Raw genomic sequence first — 19,097 nt, forward strand, 5'->3', positions numbered from 1 at the left:
AGCCATTGTCTGATGACAACTGATAGTGGTGAGTGGTGACAACAACCGCTCCTGCTAATAAAAAGTGGGAGGCACAGTAGTCCCGTGGTGACGACCACGAGCTGTGACTCCAGCCTGCATCCCCGCCGGGCCTTGGGCAGGGACACCAGCTTCTCCCAGGCCCTCCTTACTTAGTCCCCTAGCGGAGCTGCCTGTGGCCAGACTGCCACCGAGTCTGCGGCACCTCCTTTCCCCACAGGTGCCCCCCTGTGCCCTTGATGGGAGGCCAACTTGTTTGCCGGCTGGGCCCTCGGATGCCAGGCTCGAAAGCCACAGCTCCTTCACCGCTGGCACCAGCAGGTGACAGCAGGGCCCTGCCATGAGGGAGCGGTCAGCTGTCTGCTCCGGCCATACCGATTCTTCCATAAAAGCTTCCTGACCTCTCTCTGGGGAGCCCTTCGGGTGGCCTATTTGGCAGTTAAAAATACAAGATGCTCAGTTAAATCTGAATTTCAGAAAAACAGGTAATTCATTAGCACGATCTATCTCAAATATTACATGGACACATTTCAAAAATGTATTTGTTGTTTACCTGAAATTCATATTTAACTCGGTATCTTTATTTTATCCAGCACCCCTGGGAGCCATGTCCCCAGCACCCCCAAACCACGGGATTCTGCTGGGAGCCAACCGGCCTCAGGTGTGGGTGGGGTCTGACCAGCCCAGCAGCCTGGCCAGCTGGCCACTGATTGGTTCTGAGGCAGGCATGTGACCCATTCCGTGACCAGTGAGAGTCAGCCTGGGAACTTGCTGTGACAGTTGGGAAGAGTTGCCCTGTCCCAGCTGTGCTTGCTGAGTTTGGAGTTGGAGATGGCTTTTTTCTTTTCTTTTCTTTTCTTTTTTTTGAGCTGCCTGAGCTTCAGCCAGTTGGAGTGTTTCCCCTCCTTTCCCTTTGTCTCTCTCTGTCCTTATAACCCAAAGAAGTCAGCGGGTGGCATTAAAAAAGTTGTAAGGTCACTAGTTCAGAGACAACACGAAAGGGACTTTCAAAGTCCCCTGCGTGGGGCCTTGCCTTGTCCAGGCCTTGGCTCCCACGCCAGCGTGGCTGTCATGGCACTGCTGGGTCAGGGCACTCTGGCTGCCCTGTCAGACAAAGAACACAGCTCGACTCGGTGTTTTCTCCTTTTCTACTTTTATTTTCTAGGACAAAACATGCCACCTGGCAGCACCCCGTGCTCCACACCTGATGCTCTTCGCTACCCTCATCCAATCCCATTCACAGAGGCCAGCCAAGGCCACAAGGAAAAGGCACCGATTCTGGGGACCGACGACACGGCATGCCCACCTGTTTGTCTCTGGAGCAGATGGTGACTGGCACTGGGATAGAGGTGGCTTGTCCCCGGGGAAGGGTGTTCTGGGGTCTCTGGAGCCCAGGGGGGCGGGGACCTGGCCTCAGGCTGGGTTGGGGGCTGGGCAGGAACCAAAGGACACAATTTCCACCTCCGTCCCAGCACTGACCCTATGGAGCCGGCAGCCTGGGAGTGGCCAGGGGCTGCTGGCCTCTCCTGGAGGGACGCACACTGGGCCAGGACACCCATCCTCCCAGCCCTTTGCAGAGGGCACAATAACATGAAGCCCTGGGCACTGGTCTCAGCTTCTCAGGTCCGAGTTCTTGGGTTGCCCAGGGTGGGCAGGGCCGGGGGCTAGACGGCATCGCCGTCACTGTCTGACTCGATGACGTCCAGTGGCTGCAGACGCAGGGAGTCATAGTTGGGGGGTGGGGTGCCCGGGATGGGCAGGGCCTGCTCGTGCACGTAGGCGCCAGGGTCGGGGCCCTGGTCGTCCGGGTCGGGCTGGAAGGCGAAGTTGCTGTGGGCCTCCACGAGCTCGGCCACCGTGGGCGGCGGGCCGGCGTAGCGCGCCTGGGCCCGCCGCTGCCGCAGGCCCTTGGAGAAGGCCACCAGCTTGATGACCGTGATCCACAGGAAGTCGATGACGATCTCTGCGAACTCGACGAGGCACAGCACCGAGCCCCCCATCCAGAAGCCGAACTGGCCGCCCAGGTTGGAGAGCAGCCAGACCATCTGCGGGGAGCGGGGGCTGAGGGCCTGACGGGGTGGGGTCCAGCCCCACCGGCCTGCCTGGAGCCCAGCTGCTAGCCGGGAAGGGGGAAGGGACCACCTCAGCCCCAGGACCTGCCTGCCTCCTCTGCAGGGCTGGGAACCCTCCTCACCCTCAGGGTGCAGGGCGGAGGTGGGGGGCCCCCAAACTCACGTTGTACGCTGCTGACTCCTCAATGGTACGGTAGTTGAATTCTTGGAAGTAGATATTGAGCTTGACAATCCCCTTCCTGCAGGAGGCAGCGAGAAGGGCTGATGCCTTTTGCTCGAGGTGCGCACACACACGCACATACCAAAGGCAGCCAAAGGGCCACCCTCTGCTCGAGCTTCTCACAGCCCAGCCCAAGAAGAGTCAACAGTGCAGCCCTCCCTGGCCCCTCTGGGTCTTGGGCCACAAAGGGCACCGCTGCCCAGCACCGATCCAATGGGCCCCTTTCTGAGCCAGCTCCCTAAAGGATGCGCTGAGGACGGGCTCTGAGCTGCCCCTCCCACCCACCCCAGGATGGCTCAGCCCACATGCAGTAGACTCTGCATAGAGGCCTAAACTTGCCCCTGTGTCAGGGGACCTGGGGCAGAGACGGGGAGCTGAGTGGGCCTCCCCCTACACCTGATGGCCTTCCCAAAGCCTGTGCCCTCTCCCCTCCGAGCTTCTGCCTGGACACCTTTGCCTTTTACTTGTCTGAATAGTTCCTACTCCTCCTTGGAGGGTTGGTTCAAGTGCCACCTCCCTACACGGACCGCCCTTATGTCTCAGGAGATGGAGGCTCCTTTCCTGCCGAGTGCCCACAGGGAGGGTCTGGTACACTCATCACTGTGACCTCCGATGGCATCCAGGCCTCTAGACTCGAGCTGCCTGAGAGTGTTGGTCTGTGTCTTTCCTGTGCTCAATGCATGTTTGTGTTGAATGGAAGGAAAGATGGATAAATGGATGGAGCCTGGGTGGGTGGATGGATGGATGGCTAGATGATGGATAGGTGGGTGGATGGGCAGGTGGGTGGGTGACAGATGGAGGAACAGGCCCTCCTTTCGGGAGTGACAGACTCTGAGCCCCCTGCCTGGCCTTTCTCTCACTCCCATTGCTTCTCTCACTTGCTCCTTGATCTGACCAGTGTGAGAAAGTGTCTGAATAGCTGACCTATGTCCAGACCCCTCTCTCGAGGCTCTGGTTCCTGCCCTTTTCCGCCTTCCCCAACCCCCCCTGGCCCCCCAGACTCCAGGCTTACCTGCTCAAGGTGATATTGGTGCTTTGGTCCCGCTCCTGAGACAAGACATGGAAAATCCAGTCCTGCAACCCAAGAAAGCGGCTGAAGCAGATGGCCCTGCAGCATTGCCTCCCAACTGTGGGTCCTGCCAACTGTGCGAGACAGACCACAGCTCTGTCCTCCTGAAGGACGGTGTTAGGACAGGGAGCAGGAAGGTAACAGTGCACGGTGTGGTGCAGTCGCGGGGAGAATGCTCTCGGCTCTCTGGCTCGTCCCCCAGAGGCCCGCCGTCCTCTGCCAGCTCTTTCCCACCCCGACCCTTGCCCTGCTGTTCCTCTGTCCGGGGTCTCCTCCCCACCCCTGCACATGGCTGGCTCAGCGCCATCCTCCATTTTAACTCAAATGTCGCCTTCCTAGGGCGTCCTCCCTGACCACCTATCTAAAGAGGTTTCCCCGGTCACACTCGCATCATCGGTTTACTTCCTTCACAGCCATTGTTACACTTGAAATGGCCTTACTTCTGCGTATCATCTGTCTCTCTGACTAGAAGGGAAGCACCGTAAGTCTGGGCCACTGCTCTGCCCCCAGCACTGGGGGGAAGGGGGCAGAGAGGGCAGGGAGGAAAGCGCACCCTCTCCATGTTCCAGGCAGCCTGCCGCCTCCGCCCAGACCTGTCCCCCCTCCAGGTGCTTGGCCACTGCCCCTTCCCACCTCAGAGGCCTCAGAAGGCCAGTCGGCCATGGAGATGGTCATCTTGTACTGGGTGTCACTGGAAGAGAGAAGACACCCTGTGGCTGTGGAGTTGGCAGTGTCCCCCCCCACCCCGCTGTGCCCTGCCCCCCCCACTCACTTGCAGGACTCCTTACACATCCGGATGCAGGACTCCCTCTGGTCCAAGCTCCTGCGCAGCTCGGAGTAGCAGTAGGCTGAGCAGGGGGGAGGGGGGCAGAGACTTGGAGCAGGTTTTCCAGGTTCTCTCCTCTACTCCTGTGAGCCTCTGGCTGCCTCTGCCCTCCCAGCCCTGGGCTCCCTAAGGTCTGTGTTTGCTGCTGGGGCAGTTGTCTCAGTCCAGACTCCCCATCGAGACCCATCCAGCCCCTGAGCCCCCTCTGCAGCCATCTTGGCCCAGCCTGGCCTGGGGGAGCCTCTCCCCAGACATCCAGACCCCGCTCAGCAGGGTCAGGGCAGCTTCCTTCTGCCTGTCGTCCCGCTCCGGGTGGAGGCCAGCGGGGGGGGGGGGCTACGCTCATGTGAGGGGTAAAGTGTGCTGCTCTTATCCCCACATTTTGTTGGTTTTAATAGGTGGTGGGACTCTGCCTGCCGCCTGCAACATCCACGGGCGTTTGGACTCCAGGCCACCAGGACTCCAGCTGGCCCCTCCCTGGTGGCCAGAGCCTTGGTGGGCAGTGCCCAGCGGGCTGGGCGCCGATGCCGGAGCCCCCACTCACCCCAGTCTGGGAACTCCTGGCTGTTGCAGTATTTCTCTCCGTGGGGCAGCGGGTACAGGTAATGGCCACAGGTGCAGTTCTGGATCATGTGGTCTTGGAAGCACGAGCCAATGCAGGCCTGGGGTGGGGGGCAGGGGGAGACACAAACAGAAGTGGTGATGTCCCCACCCCGCCCTGGAGGAGGGGCCCAGGGGGGCAAGGGCACGGGAGGGGTCTGGCGGGTAGTGGTGCTGAGGTGGCTGAGCTGTGCCTCCTGGCCGGCCCTGGCCTGGCCCCTGCGGAGGGACTCATGTCAGACCCCAGCTCTGTGAGGATGGCCCCCACCACTTTCTGAGCTGGGGCCCCACAGACGACATGGGGAGGGATGGCTTGTTCCAAATACTAAAGCTGACCCTCCGATGGAGGGAAGATGGGGGGGCTTGCTCCGAGCGCCTGCTTCCTGGAGAGCGAGGAGATGGGTGATGTCTGAATGCCTAGCGCTAACGAGAGAGGAAGTGAGCTACAGAAGGTCCCTTGGGAGGGGGCTGGATGTGGCAACTGTACTCCCACTGGATTTCCAGGTCATTCCGACCTGGTTTCAGCCCACTCGGAGACCTGCTGTATCCTGCAGCCAGCTACTAACTTCTGAGCCTCAGTTTACCCATGGGTGGAAGGGGGTGGCAGTCGTACTGTCAGCTAAGGTCGTGAGGGCTGGCCCGGCCTCTGCAAGCACTTGGTCTGGGGCAGGAAACAGGGCGGCAGGCAGGGGGAACGGCAGCAGCAGGGAAGAGCTGGGCCGGGGCGGGGGCGTCCACTGAGAAGTTCTGGCTTTGGGCAAGTGTCCTGCAGTCTTCCAGACCGCGTGTCTCCTCTGGGTCCCCCAGCCCCATGACTGAGGCTGGAGGTGGGGCGGGGCGGACAGAGCACGTGACCCGGGCCTGGGTCTTTGCCACAGTCTGGCTAGTGTGGCTACTGCCCTGGAAGAAGCAGTAATTGAGGTTTTTCTGGAATGAGGTCTCAGGGGCTGGAGCCCCCATGGCTCTGACTCCACGCTGCCCACCTCGCCATGCTGCCTTGTCTGTCTGTCTGTCTGTCTGTCCCTCCCTCCAGAGGCTGGGAAGGTCCCCGAGTTCTCATCACAAGCAGGGCAGTGTGTGCAGTGGACGAGGTCAGCTGGACAGGATGGGCAGGCAGGAGGGCACAGGGGAGGGTGACTGAGGTGAGAGAGAAGACCTTGCCCTGCTCAGGACTCTCAGACACAGAGGTGGGGCACTGTGTGGCCCCCTGTGATGCCTCAGTTTCCTTTTCTGCCAAGGCACATTGGGCTGGGAGAGGAAGTGTTAGCGAGAGGTCACTTGTCACCTTTGCAAAGATTTATTCTGTCCCTTCCACTGGCGCCGGGTCTGGGGCCAGGCCTCCTGGGATGACCCTGGGGGTCAGGACCAGAGGGAAACCCCAGGTGCAGCAAGGGGGCTTGAGGCCAGATACAAAGAGGGACTTCCAGGTGAGTGGATGAGGTATTCGCACTGGGGTCTCTACACCACTGTCCTCACTCTTTAACAGAATCTACGTTTTAGGGTAGTGTGCAAATTAAATGGTTTAATCTGTGTAAACCGCTGGGGAGAGGTCCTGGCATGATAAGCGTGCTGTTCTCAGCACATTACTCCATAGGATAGTTAGTAACTATGGTTAGTATATTATTGCCCCACTATTAATAGTGGGGGTGTTGAAAGGATCAAATGATGATGCAGACCCTTAGCACAGCACCTCACACTCACTCTCGGGGGACCGCTAGTGAGAGCACTGCAACCCAGGGCCTCCCCAAGGACACCCCTGCTGAGTGGGGGCGCGAGGCGGGCAGCCCTGGGCCCTGGTGAGCACGCAGGGACTGGACTGGCCCCACAGCCCCACGTGTCCCAAAGTCCCCTCCACCACAGTGTGGTGACGAAAGCCCCGCAGACCCAGCCTGCGGGAGCAGCTCAGAGATCTGAGCCCTGGGCCGGGTACTGTGGACGGACCCTGGGGTCGCGGTGTCCCCACCTGGATGGAGTAGGTCGTGTTGTAGTTGCTGTAGAGGTTTCGGATGGGAACGTCGGAGCCATTCACGGTGCAGCGGCTGTAGGGTTTGCCTTTGCGTTCCAGCTTGTCCTGTGTCCAGAGAGGGTGTCCGTGGGGGCCCCTCGTCACCCCAGGAGGCCAACTCTGTACCCACCTCCCATCATGCACGTGGGTCTCGGGGTCTGAAAGGGGCTGGAGGGCCGCAGGCCCCAGCAGGTGCCGCTGGTCATCGGCCTCAGGGCTTGGCCACCCTGGCGGGGGTCCGGCCAGAGCGGACGGCAGGACTGGACCGTGAGGGAAGGCTGGGGTGGGGGAGGCCCGGATGCCCTCCTCTCGGGCCACGGGAGGTCGGTGCTGGGCAGGTGGGTGCCACCCTCGTCCCCCTCAGCCCGCCCTGGCGCTGCGGCCGTACCACCAGCACCCCGATGGAGGTGTCCGTCCCAGACATGGCGTAGACGCCCTCATCCTTGACGAAGGGGTACGACCTCTGCTCGTGGAGCAGCAGCCGGACACCAGCCGTGGACGTGAGGAAGGGCACGTAGTCTTCCTGGCCTATGTCCAGGATCAGCTTCAGGCCTGTGGGGCAGGAGGGCCGAGCGCTGCCTGATTCACCCCAAGGCTGAGGGGACACTCACCACCGTCTTGTCCAGGCCCCGGGTCCACTTGGTGGAAATCCAGGGTCCTTGTCTTCTCCACGGCCCCACCCTGGTCCCAGCCACCTCCGCCTCCTCCCTGGGCTCCTCTCGCCTCCCCCACTCAAGATCTCTCTTCCACACGCAGGTAGATCCAGGGGAGCACACAGCACCCCCCCCCCCATGTGCTCCCACAGGTCCTGGCTCTCTCCATCCAATCCTTCTTAGCTCTCACGCTCCTTCCTGCTGCTGGCCCTTTGGGAATGCTGTTCCCGCCCTCGCCCTGCACCTAGAAACTCCTGCTCTGCCTGCAGATCTCAGCCCCAGTCACCTCCTCCAGAAGCCTTCCTGGACTACCCAGACTAGGTCTCAGGGTCTCGGTTATATCCTCTCCCAGCTCTGCAGCTCTCCTTCGAAGCACCTGCCTCACTCTTGTGATTCCTCTGTTAGTGTCTGTCTGCTTTCCCCACTTGACTGTTCCCTCCCAGACCTGATATTTTGTGCACCCCAACGCTGTGCTGGGAGCGTGGGTCCATACAGCTGGCATTTATTGGGCGTTTGCTCCAGCCAAGTGCTGGCCTAAGTGCTTTTCTGTACACAGTCTCATGGGTTCTCAGAAGAGGCAGATGAGGTAGGTACTGCTATCATCCCCGTTTCACAGATGAGGAAACTGAGGCACAGAGAGGTGACGGGACTTGTCTGAGGTCACCCAGCGAGGAAGCGGGGTTGAGGGGTTCTAACACAGATCCTCACCTGCTGCCCCTGTAAAGCGAGGTGACTGGCACCTCTGATACGCAGTGTGGGGAAGGGTGGTCACCTCACCCGTGCCCCTCCGGACCAGCAGCCCTGATGGCTCCTCTCGGTGGCAACCCAAGAGGGGAGGGAGGATTTGCTCCTAGCTGTGCTGGCTCTTGGCCCAAAGGCCACTGGCCTTTCCCTGAGACCAGTCTCCGCCAACGACCCTCCCACTTCCTCGCATCCATAGTCTCCTTCATCCTCTGTCTGTCCCTGCCATCCTCTTTCTCCGAAAGCTGCATAGCAACGAGGCTGAGTCAGGGCTCTGCCATGTGTCAGCAGGTGGTGTGGGTGAGTTATTAAAACTTCCTGGGACGCCCATCATGGGTTGGTGCCCGGTCCCGGGCCGGGCGGTTCTCCCGATTATGTCACAGTGACCGCGTGACGGGCACACTGCATGGAGGCTACTGCAGGCCGCCGTCGCATGGGGAAACTGAGGCTCCAAGAGCTTAAGTCTCGAGCTCAGCATCGCTCAGGACTGAGGGTGGAACTGGGGTTTCACCTGAGCTCTTGACCACTAAGCAGTCCTGCTTCCAGGCCCTCGCTTTGCTCCTGGGCAAAATGGGGACACCTGCCACTACCCCAGGGAGGTGGGCATGGGGCGAAGGGACGGCTGGGAAGGCAAGGGGCCTGGCCTCCCTGCACACAGGACAGACTCCCCCAGGACTGCTCGTCCTCATGCTGGTCTCCCTCCAACCCGGGCCCTGCCCCTCAACGCCTGATGGCAGTTTGGTCTTTCAGCCCCACATGGTGGGGAGTTAAAGCCCCAGGAGGACCGAAGACTTACCGAACTCAACTCCAGGGTTGGCCGAAGGGAGTGCCTCCTCCTTCATGCCCCAGTTGAAGATGTAACAATTGCCGTAATCAGGGAGGAAGATGGACGTGAAATTCCTGGAAAAAACAGCAGCAGCTGGAAGTAGGACCCACCCGGCCGGGGCCTCCCCAGCTGTCAGCTGTCCAGGGCTCATGACAGCGGGGCCCTGCCCTTTGCTTACAGCTCAGACAGGTGAGCTACAGGTCATCGCATCCATCCCCCTGCACCTGTGCACACGCAGACTCCCTTGGGAAAGAGGAGGAGGGGGCCCCTTGGGTCGGGCCCAGGCTCTCTGGCTTAGCCAGGAATTATGAAAAAGAAGGTGCTTTGATGTTTTCATCTGTGTCGTCTGCAGGGTCTTGTAAGCCACATCATGGGTTGAACGGTGGCCCCAAAAGATTTGTCCAGGTCCTGATGCCAGGGACCTGTGAAGTGACCTTCTCTGGACAAGTGGCGATGAAGGACCTTGAGATGAGCTCAGCCTGGAGCACCCAGGTGAGCCCCAACTCCGGTCACAAGTGTCCTCACAAGAGACACAGGAGGAGAAGATACACGTGAGGACGAGGCAGAGAGTGGAGTGATGCAGAACAAGCCGGGGGACGCCTGGAGCCCCAGAAGCAGCAGGAGGAGGAGGGAGCCCGGCCCTGCTACACCTCAATGTCGCGCCTCTGGCCTCCTCTGTGAAAGAAGAAGTCCCTGTCATTTGAAGCCACCCTCTCCGGCAGAATCCAGAGCGGGCGGACTAGACAACCTTGGGAACTCGGATAAAGAGGGAAGTGGACTGAGGTGGAGGTTCAGGGGGGTGTGAGTCAGGAGACGGTCCACGCAGACGCCCAGGACACAGCAGCAAAACGAGGCATGAAAACGACCCTCTCGGGGTCCTGGCTTATGTCATGGAAGTGTTTCCTAAGGAAAGAATCCAACAGCAATGAGAAATGTTTCCATAAAGGTGCTCCCAGAAGTAGAGAGACAGTATAATGTAGTTTCAGAGAATTCAGTTTAAAAAAAAAATTTTTTTTTTTTTTTTTTTGGAGTTGGAACTTTTCAAACTTATGAAAGTTGAGAGAACGAAGCCTGCCACCAGCTTTAACAATCGTCACCCCAGCCAGTCACATTTCATCTCTACCCGCTCTTCCTTGCAATTATTTTGAAGCAAATCTCAGACAGCATAATTTTATTTGTAAACATTTCATATGTATCTCTAAAAGAAAGAACTCAAAAAGGAAGGCTACTACCAAGTTAAAAATAATTAGCAAAAATCTCTGCGTGTTATTAAATATTTGGCTCAAAGTTGCAGTTGTTTCATAAATGTCAATTTTGTTTTCACAAGTTATTTGCCTCATGCTCCAAATGATAACACGTGATTCGCTAATATGTCTCTTAAGTCTCTTAATCCACGTCTCCTTCCATCTGACTTTTTTTTGTTCTTGCCGTATAGCTGTGAGAAGGGAGCTCTGGTTTGACCCAGCTGATAATTGAAGAGGGAGTGATACAGTTAGAGAGGATACAAATTAGAGCGCCACCTAATACAAAATACAGGGTCATTTTGCTCCCTGGTGAGCGAGCGGCTTTGGGCAATGTGTACCGGTGGTGACCAATCCAGCACAGACTGGTGAGCAATAGCCTCGCCAAAAACCAAACAAAACCAGAAACCAGCCCTGAAGAGGATGGGCATCTGTCTCTACCATTGACAACAAGTCCTGGAGACAGAAATAGGTCCAGAGACACCACAGCAAGTCCACCTGCAGAATCCAGACTGTTGGGAACTCAACACCATAAATAACCCAGGTTCTTCAGCAAATGCATCGTGACAGAGAGGAAAGGAGGCAGCCTCTCGTTGAAAGAAACTCGAGTGAGCGACGGGTCACAATCAGCGTGCGGACTGCAATCGGACCCTCATAGAAACAAGCAAACCAACGAAGCAGCAGCCCCTTTACCGGTGTGAGACGACGGGTAACGGGTGACACTGAAGTCATCGCTACGTTTTCTCTCAGGTGGGATAAAGGGATGATGGTTCTGTTCATGGGAAAATGGCTTCCTGTTTTGCAGATACACCCTGACGTCTTTACACGTGGCAGGCAGAGGAGCAGGACCAGCTACAGAATGGCACACGAGGGAGGGGTGAGCGGCTCCCGCCGGGTCTGCGGGGGGTGGGGGCCCTGCGAGGCCACCATGCTCTGTTCTGCCTGTGTGTACGTGCTCAGATCGCCATGAGAAACAGCTCCAAGTGCCATTGGATGTTTTCATTCTTTTTCTTACTCTGTTAACAACAGGAAGGAATGGGCTCAGAGCATCCAAAGCACAGAAACGTCACTGCACGCGGGATTGTCCTCTGAGCCCTGCATCCCGCAACAAACACTGACCGAGCACCCTTCATGGGCCAGGCATGGAACGTGCAGGCGTGTGTGCACGTTCTCTCATGTAAGCCTCCCAGGGACACCGTGAGGTCAGCGGCCGCATGGCCCTCCCTTCTCATCAGCTTCGGAAGCCGTTTCCTCTACCTTTTGTCTCACTGTCTGCGCTGGGAGGCTAAGGAGGGCCCAGGGCCGGCTGTGAAATCTGCTCTGGGAGCTGGTGTCCTCAGCAGTGAGAGGGAAAAGCAAGAAGAAACCACACATGTTCACCCGGCAGCCATCTGTTAATAGGCGGACACTGGAGGCCGAGACCCAGTCCTGCCCTCGGGGCTCAGGCTGTCATGGAGGACACAGCCGGACAAGGCTCGCAGTTCGCGTGTGTCTCTGGCGCAGCCGCCTCTGGGCACCTCTCAAGCCCCCACCGGGTCCCAGCCACCAGCACGGGTACTCGGACCCCTGCCCGAGCCTGTTTCCACCCAGCTCCTCCTGCAGGCGGTCAGGAAGGCCGCTTGTGCGAGCCGTGAATCAGACCCAGGCACGCCCCTGCTTAGAACCTTCGAGAGACACTCCAGGGAAACGCCAAGATGTTCCCCAGCGAAGGCGCTTGTGCCCACCGGCCGCTGCCCAGGCCTGGGCTGTGCATCCTCTCTGACCAGCTCGCCAAATAGGTACGGGCTTCCCATCGCCCGGGTTGCATGTGCTCTGAGGTGTGTCCCGACCTGCCCGTGCAAGGTCACCTCCCTGCCCAGCTACTCTGTCACTGCCCTGCTTGTTTCCTTGAAGTCACCTCCTGGATGGTACCTCTTACTCATACGAGTAGCTGCCACCAGTCAGAACGCAAGCCCGGAGAGGGCAGTTGCTCATCTGTCTTGAGGGAGAAAGGAGTCAGAAGCCGAAAGCCCAGGGCCTAGGGCCATCCAGCCCGTGGCTGTCACTGCGGAGTGAGCTGGTGAGCGTGGGGAGGTTCCTTCACCTCTCTGTGCCTTGTCACCCCACCGGTCACACCGGGGCATAATGGCACCCGCCCAAAAGGATGGGCTGAGGCTTGGATGCCGAGCACTGAGGTGCTAGCTGCCACCGCTCACACTCTCCCCTCAGAGCCTGACACACAGGAGACAGACAGTCAGTAAATATTTGTTAATATTGTAACTTAGAGCACGTGACCAGGCATCCACAGAGATAAGCATGGAGGAACGCGCCTCATTGGCCCCGGGTGGTGGGGAGGGTGAGGGAAGGTTTCTGGGCGCAGCTGAGGCCTGAGCTGGGGCTTCAAGGCTGAGTGACAGGCCGCGAGCCTAGGGAGTGGCGGCGGGGGAGGGGCGCAGGCAGCACAGTCCAGGCCTGGAGGGGTGAGGGAGCTTTGGGCGGCCCCGTGGCGTCTGCATCCTGTGTGGGCTCAGGGCTGTGGCCACAGGCCCTGTTCCACGGGACAGAGTGTTCCCAACCACCTGGGACGGTGCAGTCCAGGGGCGGGGGCTGCCCAGGGTGCGGTCCCCTCCTGCCCAGGGCTACACTCTTGGTCTGCAGTCCCTACCTGCCAACTATTTGCATGTTGATAAGACTCTTTACCCCGACAGGCTGCTCCCAGGACTGGCCGCCTCCGGCTCCAGAGGCAGGCGTTCCCTCCAAAACCTTTCCTGGGCCAGGGGCCAGGCGTGCAGACAGAGACCAGCCGGCCTCCCAGGAGACCAGGGAACAGGGCATCCGAGCAGGAAGCAGTGTACCAGCAGCGCTGCCGTGTGGCAGGGGTCGGGCAGGCTCCCCGGGACAGAAACCAACAGCCGCTGCCTGGCTTACATAATAGAGGTAATAATAATAATAATAGATACCTGTGCCCACGTTCTGGTCCCCAAACACTACTGTCCAAGAAAAGGAACCAGAGCTCCTTGGAAAAATGGCTGATTCTAGGATGGGGGACCTCACCGTGCCAGAAAGTAAGGAGTGCTCAAAGATAACAGACAAATGGATGGGGACATGTCCACAGGACTGGGAAAGCCCCAGTGGACGTCAAAGGGGTTCAGTAATAAAACTGACAGGTCCAGTGGCGGAATCTCCTCACAGGGTGATCTGAGCAGGTCACCCCCCAGGCCTGTGGCTGTTTAGTGAAAGGTTGGTCTTTGCCGTCAGCAGCCCTGTCCATTGTCCTTGGTCAGCCGGGTTAGCGTGCCCAGTACCAGAGGGACCCTCTTTTCAGACCCTCGGAAGACCACCCTCATGGAGCACACAGTCCTGTTAGCTGTCCTGTAATCCAGTCTCCACCTCGCTGTCTCCCACCTTCACGAAATCGTCCTCCACACGTCCCCTCCTTAGTTCCTAGTGGGGAAAAGCAGCTGCGAAGTGTCACTCTTGGAGCATTTGAGATCTTGCTTCCTGGCATTGTGGTCAGGTTGGCTCCCATAAACTGATAAAAATTCTCCATAGGGTTGGACATTCTTACGTTGACACTCCCAGTGGTCGAACTTGAGTAGAGAATAAATAGCGTGGTATTACTGGATTACAACCCAAATACACACGAGTCCGTACTGGTAGAAATAAAGGATTGAGCAAACAGAGAAGAGACAAACCCACCTACAGAGGGTTCCAGATAGTATGTTCCCCTCCCCAGGACACTGCTGCTGAGTCCCCCGTGCCCCCTGCCACCTCCACCCCAACAGGGCAGCTGCACCTGGGACTGGTCCTCCCGATACATACAGTCCATGGAAAGGGAAGGCGGTTCCCTCCCAGGGGAGAAGCTGGCACAGTCAAGATGGGGGGGGGGGGTCACATGGCTGACGTGTACCCGATATGATGTGATGAGGCCGTGTGCTCTTCTTCCCCCAAACCCAGCCTCTCTACAAACCCACAGGGAGCCCTTTCTGTGAAACACCTGAGCCATCCTCTGAAACTGTCACAGTCATCCAAACCAAGGAAGTCTGACAAACTGCCACGGCCCAGGGGAGCCCCAGGAGACGGGATAACGCACTGCAGCGGGGTGTCCTGGATGGACTCCCGAAACAGGGTAAGGTCACCAGGGAGAGCCGGTGAAATCGGAACAAAGTGTTTAGTGAATGGTAATGTGCCAATGTCGGTTTCTCACTTGTGACAAATCACCACAGTGAAACTCTGTGCGATCTCTGCAACTTGTCTGTACGCCTAAAATGATTCTACCACTAAAAAGTTGATTTTTAAAGTGCTCCTGTAATTCTGTGTGCCTCCAGGAAAGGTGACCGAAGGCGCATGGGCCCAGAAAGGGACGGTGTGGACGGCGGGGCCGTGGCCGAGCCCGGCCGGGCGGCGCTCACCTGTAGCTGCAGGGCTCCGCCCCGAACAGGCAGGCCAGGATCAGCTGCTCGCCGGGGTAGCCCATCTTCACCAGCTCCCGGGGCGACACCTGCGAGAAGATGTTGGTGGCCTGCAGGGTGTACCACTCGGTCACCGCCTGGGTGGCGCTGGTGAAGTTCCGGAAGGTGCACACGGTCCCGTTGACGGAGCACTGTGGGGGCCAAGAGGGGCTGCTGTGGGGACGGGGCTGCTGGCAGGGCCTGTCTCTACCCCAAGGCAGGGGCCCCAAGCGCTGCCAGCCGCCTTCCCCTGGCTGCACCTTGGGCCTGGGCTACCCGCTGTGGCCCGTGAGAACGTGCTCAGGGGCTGCACGCACACAGCTCACCCCCATGTGTGGCCTTACACACTTGTGCACACACACACAAGGCACATGTGCACACACGCCCACGCACGCCCAAACATAACGCACTCACGTAATACGCACACACGCACAGACATGCCCACTTTCTGACACCACAAGCACATGGTATCTTGGTCATAGCACATGCCCACACACCTGGATTCACACACGTGGCATCGCACTCACGCTCATGTGGCACATATACAGACAGGCACCCTCGGACCTCTGACCCCGACTCCGTTCTGAGCCCCCTCCCAGGACTTGCAGAGGCAGCTCCCTGAAGGCCGTGTGGGCCCTGAAGGACCCCAGACTCAGCCTCCCTCTCCGCTGGGGGAGGGACCTGGGGAGTGGATGGCCCCAGCCTGAGACACCAACAAGAGTGAGCGTCAGAATCACCAGGGAGCCTCTTCACAATCCTGATTCCTGGGCCTGGGGCCCAAGCCGCCCATTCTGACTCTGCAGGACGGGGCCCAGGGATCTGTGCAATTACGGAGCCCCCAGGGCACCCCGAGGCACCGACAGTGAGGTGTGGTTTTGCTCTGGCATCTGCCGCACCGCACAGCTGTGGTTTCCCACCTGCCCATGTTTATGCCCATCTTTTGATGATAAGACTATAATTCCTCCTTCAGGAAACCACCCCTCCTCCCTTGCTCAGTCCATGTGGTCCAACAGACGCTGACATCACCCGCAGCTCCTTGGCACATGACCCAGGACTGGCCAATCACAGGAGCCCATCCTTCAGCCCACAGTGATTGGTTTAGGGGTGAGCATGTGACCTGGTGATCAGTCCCAGGGCTTTTGCTGGGACCCCTGGGAAGGAAGAGCTGTGTTTCTGGGGAGACGGCTGTGCTGCTGGGGTGCGTGTCTGGCCATTGCCGGGGCCTCAACTGAGAGAAAAGCTGAACCACGAAGGAGAGAAACAGCCATGATGACAGCTTTCGAATGCCTGGATCCCGCCACACCTGAACCCCATCCACCCCAGGACATCTCAGTACGTGAGTCAATGAATCCCCGGTCTAATGAAGCTAGTTTGAGTTGGGTCATTTGCATCCCAGAGTGTCTTGACGAACATACCAGCTAGTTCTATTTTTTAAAAAGCTCGGCAAAGACGCAAAGTGGGCGCTGGCTTCCAGCCTGCTTCTGCCCCAGCAGGACCCAGATTATGAAAGGAAAGAGCCCCCTCTGCCTCACTGCATCGGGCTCACTGCTTGATGTGTACCCGGGCCCCACTTACTAGTCTCATGGCCACTTTGCACCCCTGGGCATTGCAGCCCCGTCTCAGGGCTGGGCTGCTGCCGGCTGAGCCGTTGTGATTGTCCGCAAAGAGGTCCAGGACCACTGGGTGGCGGGGGTTCCGCTCGTCGATCAGGACCAGGGGCGTGTGGTTCCAGATGGTGAAATTCAGGCCCTTGGTGGCATTGGCATGGCTTGGCTCGGTCGCCACAATCCTCTCCAGGACGGCCTCCATCAGTTCATCCAGGTCCTTCAGCAAATGCCTGACTTTGGAATATCTGGGTGGGGGCGAGGACTGGTCAGCGGGGGCGAAGGGGCGCCGAGAGGCAGAGCAGCTGCAGCCGGGGTCTCCTCTGACTCCAGCGTGGCTCTCACCACATGGGAGAAGAACGCCCTGCCCAAGCACCTGCCCCTCTGTCCACTCACCCAGGCGTCCACGCGTCCATCCACTCACCCACCCACCCACTCAGCCCCTCATTCACCAAGTATTTCATGAGCACCTACTATGTGCCAGGCACTGTGTGAAGCAAAGAGGATATAACAGCAGACAAGACAGACCGGGTCTGTTTCCTTACGAAATTCTCATTTTAGTGAGGAAGAATCTAGGAGCTCACAGGTACTTACTGCTTATCACCTGCCAGCTGCTAGGTGCTTCCTATGTCTGACTTTGTTTAACCTCTGCTGTGATTCTCTGATCACCTCCCCATACAGATAAGGAAACAGGCCATGGGAGTGGCTGTGATTTTTCCAGGTTCCCCCAACTGATGAGGGGCCGATTTGAGCCTGGAACCTGGAGCAGGTGGGCTCCTGTGGACACACTGTGTGTGCAGAGCGTTCTGCTGTCCCCTCCCAGGATGGGAATAGAGAGCGCAGGGAGAAGGGGCAGGGCTCTGGTCCCATGGCCCTAACTTTCCAGCAGTGATTTTGGGGCCAGGCGCCAGTTTCAGGGGGACAAGGAGGATGGGACTGTGGGGCAGGCTTTCAGTGTCTGCTCTCAGCTCCTGGACGCTCCCACGCTGCAAATGGTGACCGGTCAGTCGGCAGACACGTGTCCACACCGCCTGTCCCCTGAACAGTAAAGCAGCCCCGTGTGCCCACAGGGAGACAGGGCTTGTGGATGTGGGGGCTGCTGTCGAGCCTGGTGGGTGCCAGTCCTGGCATGCCACTCAGTGGCCCTGGGCAAGTGAGTCTCTCTGTGGCTCTGTTCTCTCCCCTACCAATGGGGAGGGGCAGGGGCGTTAAAACCTTTCCCCTGGAGGGCTGTTGGGAGGATTCGGTGAGGTGATGCTTATACCCCGGCCAGTCCTGCTGTTCCTGTAATTATTAAGGGCTCTTTAGTTATGGCAAGGACCCACCCAAGCAGGCAGGAGACCTGTTACCAGAAAGAAGGGACTTTCTGATGACCGGAAATGTCATCAGGACGTATGAGTTCCCTTCTAGGACCTCTTTTGGACAAGAATGTTCTCTGTGACTCAGCCACGCTGGTCCTTCCTCCAATTGCTTGAGTGCACCGAGCTCTCCCGGCGCAGGGCCTTTGCACATGCTGCGTCCCTCACTCGGAGCCTTCTCTTCATCCCGCCTGGCTCACTTCTACTCATTTCTGGCGGCGTTTTCCTCCGCTGACCCCCTGCCTCTCCTCAGCCCTGATGAGGCTGAGTCCGCTTGTGTGTCTGTCCCCTTCATAGGCCTTGCCGTCGGTTGGCTAAGCGGTGGCAGCTGTGGACTCAGATCACGCCTGGCTGTCTTCCAATCCCCCTGGTTGTCTCTGGGTAAGTTCCTGACCTCTCTGACCTCCATTTCCTGACCTGTAAATTGGGGGATACTACAGTACTACCCACCCCTAGGGTGATTGTGTGGATTAGAATGACATAAATTGACATAAATTACCCAAAGAACACTTAACCCACTGCCTAGTATTTCGTAAGCCCTCGATGCATAATACGTATATATATATATATATATATATATATATATATATATATATATATGCAATACATATATATCATCACTTTATATTTAAGGGAAAAAGGATTAATGTTTGCTTTCTCTGGGAGGCTGTGAGGAGGGCAGGAACTTTGTTTTATTCACTGATGTATTCCCAGCGCGTGGAACAGTGCCTGGCACATAGTAGGTGCTCAATAAATACAAATTAAATCAATAGCCAGGCACTGGGGTACCTGAAGGCAGGGAAGGCCAGACGCTTTTTGAGATTCTCTTTTAAGCCTAGGAGGTTTGTGAATTTTGACTCTTACGTGTTGCCAAAGGGTAAAAACGAAGAGGGTAAGGACGAGAAAGAAGGGAAGGAAAGAAAAGGAACAGGGAGAGAAAGGAGGGAAGCAAGGGGAGTAACAACAAGAGAAAGGGGAAGAAAAGGGAAGAAAGGAAAGCTGGCAGGAAGGGGACCAAACACAGAAACAGACGAGGACTCCTCCCCCTGCCCCCCCCGCCCCCCCCCCCAGGCCGGCAGTGCGCCCCGAGACCACCTACTGGAAGGGGCTGGAGTTGCAGATGGTGACCGCGGGGAAGTACATGGCCTTGAAGCCCAGGGAGAGGGAGACGCTGACGTCCCAGCTCAGGTAGGTCCTGATGAAGACGCCCCACTGCCAGAAGACCAGGGAGGCGAAGAGCAGGGTGAGCACGAACCACGTGGCCTTCTTCTTGGGCCCCTCGCGGATAATGCGCTTGGGGCCGTGCGTGTTGGTGTTGTCGCAGTACCACACCAGCAGCTCCTGGTAGGTGTAGCCGGGCCCCTTCTGCAGCCGGTGCAGGCACTTCACAAGGTACTTCTTTACCTGCATCGCCGTCCCTGCGGAGACACGGCG

At 58.2% G+C, this 19,097-nt stretch overlaps 1 protein-coding gene and 2 long non-coding RNA genes across 7 annotated transcripts in view; 2 read left to right on the forward strand and 1 right to left on the reverse strand.

The window, feature by feature from the left end:
- Positions 1–1,154: 1,154 nt before the first annotated feature.
- Positions 1,155–19,097, reverse strand: part of SCNN1B (sodium channel epithelial 1 subunit beta) — a 58,143-nt gene continuing 40,200 nt past the window's right edge. For both annotated transcript variants that reach the window (XM_088801158.1, XM_088801157.1), the window contains exons 3-14: positions 18,763–19,081; positions 16,277–16,553; positions 14,663–14,853; positions 9,001–9,104; positions 7,199–7,362; positions 6,769–6,876; positions 4,750–4,867; positions 4,152–4,227; positions 4,013–4,070; positions 3,323–3,384; positions 2,254–2,329; positions 1,155–2,063 (exon numbers count right to left, since the gene is read on the reverse strand). In XM_088801158.1, coding sequence (XP_088657284.1) covers positions 1,683–2,063; positions 2,254–2,329; positions 3,323–3,384; positions 4,013–4,070; positions 4,152–4,227; positions 4,750–4,867; positions 6,769–6,876; positions 7,199–7,362; positions 9,001–9,104; positions 14,663–14,853; positions 16,277–16,553; positions 18,763–19,073 — 1,926 coding nt within the window. In that variant the 5' untranslated portion in view covers positions 19,074–19,081 and the 3' untranslated portion in view covers positions 1,155–1,682. The remainder of the gene's footprint in view (positions 2,064–2,253; positions 2,330–3,322; positions 3,385–4,012; positions 4,071–4,151; positions 4,228–4,749; positions 4,868–6,768; positions 6,877–7,198; positions 7,363–9,000; positions 9,105–14,662; positions 14,854–16,276; positions 16,554–18,762; positions 19,082–19,097) is intronic.
- LOC109457353 (uncharacterized) lies at positions 10,636–14,706 on the forward strand. 3 transcript variants are annotated; one of them, XR_016022497.1, is made up of 4 exons: positions 10,636–12,049; positions 12,959–13,187; positions 14,208–14,379; positions 14,579–14,706. It is a non-coding gene; the product is annotated as an uncharacterized LOC109457353 (long non-coding RNA). The 3 variants fall into 3 exon arrangements; XR_016022496.1 differs by having other exon boundaries at positions 14,208–14,675; XR_016022498.1 differs by having other exon boundaries at positions 14,227–14,675.
- On the forward strand, positions 14,847–18,872 carry LOC141569491 (uncharacterized). 2 transcript variants are annotated; one of them, XR_012493199.2, is made up of 3 exons: positions 14,847–16,037; positions 17,961–18,044; positions 18,735–18,872. It is a non-coding gene; the product is annotated as an uncharacterized LOC141569491 (long non-coding RNA). The 2 variants fall into 2 exon arrangements; XR_016022499.1 differs by having other exon boundaries at positions 14,847–16,033.

Source organism: Rhinolophus sinicus, chromosome 10 (assembly GCF_057876585.1).
Source record: "Rhinolophus sinicus isolate RSI-liver-muscle chromosome 10, RSI-T2T, whole genome shotgun sequence".
Taxonomy (NCBI): Eukaryota; Metazoa; Chordata; class Mammalia; order Chiroptera; family Rhinolophidae; genus Rhinolophus; species Rhinolophus sinicus.